We start from the raw sequence: 8,683 nt of genomic DNA on the forward strand, positions 1-8,683 counted from the left end.
CCTCACACCCCTGCCCCCCCAACCCCGTCTCCCCAAAGCCCTGGGGCCTCTCCAAGACCTCATACCTGAGTCTCCTGCTTCTGAGGAGCCAGACCCTGGGTCTGAGCGCCTGCCTTTCCCCACCTGGACCCCCTTCCTTTCAAGCTATGAGAACCTTTCTCTGCACCCCCCAACCCCATAGTCAGGGTCAAGGCCGTGGTCCAATTCCCCTAGCCTGTCCTCCTGAGGCCAGACACCGGGCCCACAGCTGGAGCCGGTGTCCTGAGCCCCAGATCCAGAGCCTGAGTCCATTGGTCCAGTCCAGAGGCAGGGGTCTCAGCTAGAGCCCCCCAGTTCCCGTTAAGGCTCATTTCCTCCTGGCAGCCACACCCCTTCTGGTGACCTACAGCCCCGGGTGGCAGGGACTGAGCCACTCACTGGGGGGACTGGTCGGACAGCATTCCGCCTCCCAGGATAAAACCAGGGGTGACCTGCAGGGAACTCGGAACACTCCTGTGGCCAGCACGGCACCGCGCGCCCGGCCGGGCCCCACCCCCACCGGACATGCTTGTGTCCAGGACCCCCCTAGCCCTGGGTGGGGGCTGTTTCAGGATTTTAACCTCCCTGCTGCTTCTGGCTTCCACCGGTGAGTCCTGAGGACCTGCTGCCCCTCCCTCTCTGCCCCTTCAGGATCCCTCCTCCTCCCTCTACACTCAGCCATCTTCCTTCCAGGGCCTGCCGGAACCCAATCTCCTCCTTGGCTCTCTCCCCTGCCCCCACCTCTCACCCCCCACTCTCCCTCTCTCTCTCTCTCTCTCTTCCTCTCTCCCTCTCCCTCTCTCTGTTATTTGACTGCTCCATGACTGCTCCAGGATTAAATGAAACACTGCAGATAGATACTAAGAGGTTTCATATGCTCCGTCTCTGGTGGTTATTTTTGACCCAATTCATGATTATCGTTATCTCCCTCTCTCCTATTTCTTTATTTTTAATTTTTTGTGTTAATCCTCACTGGAGGGTATTTTTTCCATTGATTTTTAGAGAAAGTGGAAGAGAGGGAGGGAGGTGCGGGGGGGAGAGAGACATTGATGTGAGAGAGGGACATGGACTGGTTGTCTCCTGCATGCGTCTGGGCCAGGGATCAAACCTGCAACCCAGGTCCCTGCCCTTGATAGAGAATCAAACCCCTGACCCTTTGGTGCTTGGGCAGACTCTAACCACCGAACCACACTGGTCAGGGCTCCCTCCCTCCTGTTTCTTCCGTCTTGTGGGCCAGCAGCATCCAGGCCTCGGGCTTGGGGTTGGAGGTGAAGGGAGTCTCCGGTCACTGACTTAGGTGGGAGGGAGGAAGCCCGAGAGGGTCGGATGTGTGCCCGCTCTCCGTGAGAGATGTCCCAGGGGCTAGCTTCTCTTCCCCCAGCATGTGGGATGAATCCTGAGCATAAGCTGGAGAAAGCTGATGGGATGCGCAAGGCTCAGCTCACAATGAGAGCATGAGCGTTCTGTCCATGATGTCCAGGCTCCAGGCGATGCCCGACCTGGGAAGGCCTGGAGGGGCCTGGGAATGAGAGACTAGGAGGGGTCCCTGGGCATGGGGGGCCTCCTCTCACAGGGGCCTGACCCTCTCCTTCTCTTGTCCTCAGTCATCCTCAATGCTGCCAACACACCTGGTGAGTAGGAACCGCCCTGAGGGGAGGGGGAATGGCGGAAGTCTGAAGGGATGGGCAGTGTCTATGTGTCTGTCTGTGGGGGCAGGGCAGAAGGAGGCAGACAGGGTGAATTAGAGAGCAGGCAGGAAAGGAGGCCCAGAGGGCAGAGCAGAGACTGGGATGTGGAGGAGAGAGGGCCAAGTACAGCTGGAGTCTGAAGGGCAAGTGGCCGAGAAGGTAACAGGAATAGAGTTGTGGGCAAGGCTGAGAGCGAAGTGGAGGGGAAAGGCCAGCCAGAAGGGAGGGCAGAGGGAGAAGAGGAGGTCAGGGGAAGAAAGGGCACAGGAGGGGGTACGTGCAGGGCAGAAGGCAGAGGGAGAGGCAGTGAGCACAGGCCTCTGGAGACGGGCAGGTGGAAGCGGCAGAGGACCGTGCTGAGGGGATGACAGAAAACTGGACCCTCCTCCACCAGCCCCTCCGGCCTGTGGGCAGCCGCAGCAGCTGAACCGGATTGTGGGTGGTGAGGACAGCGCCGACGCCGAGTGGCCCTGGATTGTGAGCATCCAGAAGAACGGAACCCACCACTGCGCAGGCTCCCTGCTCACCCGGCGCTGGGTGGTCACCGCCGCCCATTGCTTCAAGGGGTATGACAGCCAGTCTCCTCCCCTGGAGTCCCCAGCTTCCTGCCCCACACCGGGCTCCTCACAGCCATGGCTGCCGTCGCTGCTTCAGTCTGGGTCCCTCGGGACGGACCCTGCTCCTTCCCAGAAGGCTCTTGTGCTTTTGTGGGGACTTCCTGTGCATGCTCTTCCCCAAACACCCCTCCCACACCCTTCCTGGCCATCCGTGGTTCCTGCCTGACCCCATCCCCTTCCCTCTTCCTTCCAGCACGCTGAACAAGCCATCCCAGTTCTCTGTGCTGCTGGGCGCCTGGCAGCTGGAGAATCCTGGCCCCAGGTCCCAGGAGGTGGGGATCGCCTGGGCGCTTCCCCACCCTGTGTACTCCTGGAAGGAGGGCTCCCGTGCAGACATCGCCCTGGTGCGCCTCGAGCACCCCATCCAGTTTTCGGAGCGAATCCTGCCCATCTGCCTGCCTGATTCCTCCATCCATCTCCCTCCGAACACCAACTGCTGGATTGCAGGCTGGGGGAGTGTCCACGATGGAGGTGCGTTTCTTCTCCACCATGTGGTTGGGGGCAGATAAGGAGGACACGGACCGAGGGTGGTGGACACTAAGAGACACAGGTGCCATGGCAGCAAAGCTTAGAGGCCGGTGACATAGCATGACAGACAGACAGACCGAAAAAAGGACTACAACCCAAAGATGTGGCACCACGGAAGCCTAGGTAGACAGTTTTCGGTCATTTTTAATTAAAGGCATCTCCCGCTGTGTTCTGAGGCAACAGCAGCCAGATCAACACAGATATTAAGTGATCTAGGAATGGCCGGAAGGAGGCATGTGTGGGGCCCAGCTGAACGCCATAAATATGAAAACAGCCCCAAGATTCCAAAATGGGAATGGCATCCCTGGTGGCAGCACGCTGTAATTGCAGGCAAAATTCCCAGGAGGAAATACAGTCTCCATAACTGTAAAATATAATTGCAAACTAAGTTTGGAGGTCTGGAAAACATCATCTAGAAACACAAAGCAGATGAGATAGGGTAAGAGGCAGTGAAGCAGAAAAAGATAGATGAGAGAGAGAGAGAGAGAGAGAGAGAGACTAAGAAAGGACAAAAAAAATCAGAAAAAAATCAGAAAAATAGAACTTTAACCAGATTCCAGAAGGGTTAAGAGAAAGGACACCATTTCGGGTATCTGGAGATCCCACTGACAGATTTCAGCCAGCCTCCCCATGGTCCTTAGGGGCTTCTGTGAGAACTGGAACTATGGACTGTGGGGGCGGGGGAGGGGTCTACGATTCCGCCCCCCTCCAGGCTGTCAGGAAATTCTTCAGGTTTTCATGACATTCAACACTGAGGGCTCATTTACTGAATACTTCCCCTGTAGCAGTCCCCATGCTGGGTAAAGTAGTGCCTGAGACAGGACAAACCTGGGCCAGTGGGTCTAACCATCTGTGGGCATCAGAGGTCTTGTTTGACAATCCAGAGCTTAGAGCTGCATGCGCACGCTCCCATTCAGCAGGTCCAGAGGTGGAGCCCTGGGATTCGGGTTTTCCACAACCATCTTTGGAGAGCCTGACAGAGGGGACCCATTAGCCTTTGAGAAGCGCTGCTAAAGGGAGTGAGGCAACCCGGAGCACTTCCCAGGCCTGACTCTCTCTTCCCCGCTCCCAGTGCCCCTGCCCCACCCTCAGACCCTCCAGAAGCTGAAGGTTCCCATCATCGACTCGGAAATCTGCGGTCGCCTGTACTGGCGGGGAGCTGGGCAGGAAGCCATTACGGAGGACATGTTGTGCGCAGGCTACCTGGAGGGGGAGCGTGATGCCTGTCTGGTGAGCACCCCACCTTTTTCCCTGAGATGCCTCCTGGCTGGCTGGGCCTCTCCCAGGACCAGCTGTGGCCTGCAGTCCCCTAGATGCTTGCAGAGCCGGCCTCCAGGGGGTTCAGTCGCTCACCCATCTGTTCATATACTGGGCACCTCAGGTGTCCAGACCCCCCTCTCAGGGAGCTGTCACGGGTGGAGGATGGCAGGAGAGCGCTCAAAGCCTGGCCTTGGACATTGTAAGGCCTGGTTGCAGTTCCTGCCCTGCTGCCCGAAGTTGCCAACTTGGGCAAGTCCTGTCTTCTTTCTGAGCCCCAGTTCCCCATCCGTGAAACAAGTAGTGAAACAAGTAACAATACCCTCTGCCTCACCGACGAGGGAGGAGGTCTCACACCGGGAGTTTGTCACCAGGAGTGAGCCCAGAAGGCACGTCCTGCCCGGCCCTCCCTGCCTGGGTGGAGTTCGGGTGCCTCGGCCTCCAGGATGGATAAATGCCTCCTCCCCAACACAGGGAGCCGTCTGCCATCCGCGGTGTGGGATCCTGGGCTGGGCCCACCCGCTGCCTTACGTGGGCCCCTAACCTGCCCTCCTCTCCGTAGGGCGACTCCGGAGGCCCCCTGATGTGCCAGGTAGAGGGCTCCTGGCTGCTGGCCGGCATCATCAGCTGGGGCGAGGGCTGTGCGGAGCGCAACCGGCCCGGCGTCTACATCAGCCTGGCCTCGCACCGCTCCTGGGTGCAGAGGATCGTGCAAGGGGTGCAGCTCCGCGGACACTCCTACGGGGGCGAGCCGTCGGGGTTGAGAATCCTCCGGGGACGCAGGGCGGCCCGGGGGCGCCCAGCAGCCTAACCACGTGGTTCCCTCCGCTGTCAATAAGCCATCTACCTCTCCGGGGCGCCAGGTCTCCGCTGGGCGACCCCGCCCTCGCCCCGCCCCGCCCCCCGGGCTCAGGCTCCACCCCTGGGGCCGGGAGCGCCTTTGTGTATATATATGTTAATGATTTTTACAGTTATTTGTAATCCCGCCCGCATATTTTATTTATTCCCCCAATTTCAATAAATTATTTATTCCCCAGATCCTGTTTTCCCCTCTTGTATGGGGACATTGGGAAGCAGGGGTCCCCCTGGGGTTCAGCATCCTGACCCCTGACCTTTCATAGAGAGAAGGCGGGAGACCCAGCTCTGCCACAGGAAAGGACCCCCAGGGTTTGGTGGCTGCAGGGCCCTGCCGACTGGGTTTCCAAAACAGGGCTGGCGGGAGAAACCACGCCCCCTGCGCCCCGAGGCCTGTCCCCCGGGTTGGAGCTGAGGCAGCCATGCCTCTCACCCCCAGGGGCTGACTCACCAGTGACTCACAGCCGATTCTGCGAATCCTCCCTGTGGAGGAAGGAGCACAACAATGAGACAGCAGGGCTTTAGGCCCTGCCTCTTCTTGGGCTTGAGTCACCTGCCTGCACCCACAGGGGTGGGGTGAGAGCCATGTCCCAAGCCACAGGAGTCGCCTGGCTTCCTGCCCTGGGGAGGCCCAGCTAACACTCTTGTTCCCTTAGGATGCTTTCTTTTTTATTTTTAAAAAATATTTCATCGATTTTTTACTGAGAGGAAGGGAGAGGGAGAGAGAGTTAGAAACATTGATGAGAGAGAAACATCAATCAGCTGCCTCCTGCACACCCCTACTGGGGATGTGCCCGCAACCAAGATACATGCCCTTGACCGGAATCGAACCTGGGACCCTTCAGTCCACTGAGCCAAACCGGTCAGGGCCCCTTAGGATGCTTTCCCACTGTCCACTCTTCTGCAGCTAGGCCTCCTTCCTCCTGGGCCAGCCCTTTCCTCCTCCTCTCCCCTCCCCCATGTCTGGACCCCTGTCCTAGTCCACCTGGGCTTCCCTGGAATAGTTCATGAAAAGGGCATTCATTCTAAAGCCAAGTCAAGAAAACAACTAGGTCCAGTCATGCTAACAGAGAGGAGTGCCTCAGACCAGAACCAGGCAGTGGAGTGAGTTTTTGAGAGGGGAGTGCAGGTGTTTGTTGACTGGTTGGTACCCTTTACTGGAAGTACTTTTCTTAAACATTTGTTCCCATTTGTTTTGATTACCCTTAGGTTATTACCAGGTCACACGAAATGTTGTGGGGTTGGTTTTATTAAAATCAACAAACACATGCTACACTGGCCTCCTGCTCACCTGGAAACCAGCCTGGGGAGTGAGTGGGTGGGAGCTGAATCCCGGGACCTCCCCTGTGTGACCTAGTCCTCTCTTTACCTGCCACTCTGGTGTCCTTACCCTCCTCCCTCCCCTTCAGTAAACAGATGAGCTCCTTAAAGTGACATTCTGACAAAAGCCTTTGAGAAAGGGATGCCTAGAAACAGCTGCCAGGGTGGAGAAGTTGCCCCATCAATAGCAGGATGCTCCCGGGTGAGGTGGCTTTTCTCTGAGTTGGATGATCAGCCTCCAGGAAGCCCCTGAACCTGAGGGCACCTTTCTACCCACCTCAAGGAGCCTGAGACAGGCTGGGCCTGGAGTGGGGAGCAGGTGCTCCGAAGTCTGACAGGATTCCCCATGACTCCCCCTTCCCAATCAGGACGGGGGTCCAGGCGGTGGAAATGCAGTCAGCCCCGCCCTGGCAGGGTCCATACCACAGAGGAGCCCCTTTGCTCCTTGGTTGGAGGTGGGCCCAGGAACATGCCCCAAATCCAGGCCACTCTCGGTGGGAAGGCCTCACTGCTTTGGCTCCACAGATGCCACCTGCCTCTGGAAGCTGCAGACAAGGCCCTTGGGCCTGCTCAGCTGTTCCCTCCAGGAGAAGTCTCCTCCAGTGGGATTAGGGCCCAAATGCCCATCCAGGCAGATGCCTCTACTCACATTTGGCCTCCCACAATGAACAGCCCTTTACAGAGTCCTTCTTACCTTCCCAAGGGCAGGGGCGGAGACACCACCGTGACAAATGTCATGACAGCAGAAGCTGACTTAGCTGCAGGCTGTGAGGTCTGCCTATTGCTCCTTCACAGGCATTGAGGAGACTTTCCCTCCCCAGCCTGGGGCTCTGCATCAGAACAGTGTGGAAAAGCACATTTAATCCCAGAACATTCCCCTAGGTGGCAGACTTCTTTGCTTGGCTGAGCCAACACCCATTCCGACCCCCATCCTTTGCTTCCTCCACCTTAGAGACTGGAAAAGCTAAATACTTCTACAATCTCTGGCAAGGTCACCAGTGCCTATGGGACTGAGTGTTGGCCAATGAGATGAAAGCAGATTTCTGATGGGTGGTTTCTTGGGAAGCTGTTTTTTTCCTGATCAAAGGGACATTAGCCTTTCCCACCTTCCTCCTCCTTCTAGATTTGAATGCAGGAGAAGAAGCCAAACTTAAGAGGCTGCATACTGTACGATTCCATTCATATGACATTGTGGAAAAGGCAAAACTGTAGGGACAGAGAGCAGATGGGTAGTTGCCAGGGTTTGGAATGGGGGAAGGATTGACCACAAAGGGGCAAGGGGGATTTTGTTTCATAGTGATGGAACTGGCTCTTTATCACTATACACTAAAAATGGTGAATTTTACTGTCTGTAAACTACTCCATAAACCTGATTTTTAAAAGACCAACAACAAAAATGTGGAATCCTCCTTGACTCTTCTCTTTCTCTAAATTCAAACCATCAGCAAATCCTATTGGTTCTATTCTATCTTCCAATTCTGTGCAAAAATGGCTACTTCTTTTCACGCTGGCCCAAGCCACTCCCCTCTTTCTCCTGGGTTTCTATAACAGCCTCCTACCCGGTCCCCCTGCTTCTGTTGTTGCTCCTCCCCGTTCATTCTCAGCACAGCAGCCAGAGGGGTTCTCTTAAAACCTAAGTCATATCATGTCATTCTTCTATTCAAAACCCTCTGATGACTCCTTACTTTACTTAGAGGAAATGACATAACCTCTCTGGCCTTCCTTCTTACCTCTCCTCTCCTTGCTGCCTGTGCTCCAGCCACTTTGGCTTCCAGCTGTCTTGTGGAACACAATAGGCATGCTCCTGCCCCAGGGCCTTTGCACTGCAGCTTCCTCTTCTCCCACCTGACTGCATGGCTCACTCCCTCACTTCCTACAGGTCTTTGTCAAATATGACCATGTCACCATCCTGTTTACAAGACTGGTGTTCCCCTCCCACATTGCTTCTTTCCTTGCTTTCTCTTTTTCCAGGACATTGATTACTATGCAACACACTACATATTTCACTTGTTCTTTGTGTCTTGTCCCTGCCCAAACACACACAACTAGGAGATAAGCCTCTGTCCTTGCGTTTGTCATATTCTGTTTTACTGTTTACTAGACTATCTTACCCAAGAAATATTTTGAGTTCATTAGAGGTTACACCTTTATTTTATCCACCTTGGTACAGTCAGTGTCCAGAAAAAGGGGCCTGGCAAATAGCAGATGTTATAAATGCTTCATGAGTCAATGGTAAGGAGTATGATCTATTTCATCAGTATGGTGGGGAATGTAGGCATACCTGCTTTTGTTTCTCTAATGAATCACTCAAGCACCACATTCTCTTATTAGCAGAATTTCATTCTCTATTGGTGCGGCCCCACTCTCTCCACGAATTGTCCAAGAATCCTAAGGGTTTAT

General features: G+C 55.5%; 1 protein-coding gene and 1 long non-coding RNA gene across 4 annotated transcripts; one reads left to right on the plus strand and one right to left on the minus strand.

The window, feature by feature from the left end:
* Positions 1-465: 465 nt before the first annotated feature.
* On the plus strand, positions 466-5,144 carry PRSS22 (serine protease 22). The gene is made up of 6 exons (XM_008141680.3): positions 466-625; positions 1,623-1,649; positions 2,101-2,272; positions 2,517-2,794; positions 3,924-4,081; positions 4,671-5,144. The coding sequence occupies exons 1-6, from the start codon at positions 544-546 to the stop codon at positions 4,917-4,919; spliced, it is 966 nt and encodes a 321-aa protein (XP_008139902.2). The 5' UTR covers positions 466-543; the 3' UTR covers positions 4,920-5,144.
* LOC129148795 (uncharacterized) lies at positions 2,995-5,437 on the minus strand. 3 transcript variants are annotated; one of them, XR_008555764.1, is made up of 3 exons: positions 5,415-5,437; positions 3,680-3,824; positions 2,995-3,215 (listed from the first exon to the last, which is right to left on the minus strand). It is a non-coding gene; the product is annotated as an uncharacterized LOC129148795 (long non-coding RNA). The 3 variants fall into 3 exon arrangements; XR_008555762.1 differs by lacking the exon at positions 5,415-5,437 and adding an exon at positions 4,653-4,950; XR_008555763.1 differs by lacking the exon at positions 5,415-5,437 and adding an exon at positions 4,653-4,950 and having other exon boundaries at positions 2,995-3,263.
* Between the last annotated feature and the right edge of the window lie 3,246 nt (positions 5,438-8,683).

This window comes from Eptesicus fuscus, chromosome 4 (assembly GCF_027574615.1).
Source record: "Eptesicus fuscus isolate TK198812 chromosome 4, DD_ASM_mEF_20220401, whole genome shotgun sequence".
Taxonomy (NCBI): domain Eukaryota; kingdom Metazoa; phylum Chordata; class Mammalia; order Chiroptera; family Vespertilionidae; genus Eptesicus; species Eptesicus fuscus.

Coding starts and splice junctions, on each gene's coding strand:
- PRSS22 (XM_008141680.3), top strand. CDS start 544: ATGCTTGTGTCCAGGACCCCCCTAGCCCTGGGTGGGGGCTGTTTCAGG. Junction 2,795..3,923: donor GGGGAGTGTCCACGATGGAG/GTGCGTTTCTTC, acceptor CCCCGCTCCCAG/TGCCCCTGCCCCACCCTCAG. Junction 4,082..4,670: donor GGGAGCGTGATGCCTGTCTG/GTGAGCACCCCA, acceptor TCCTCTCCGTAG/GGCGACTCCGGAGGCCCCCT.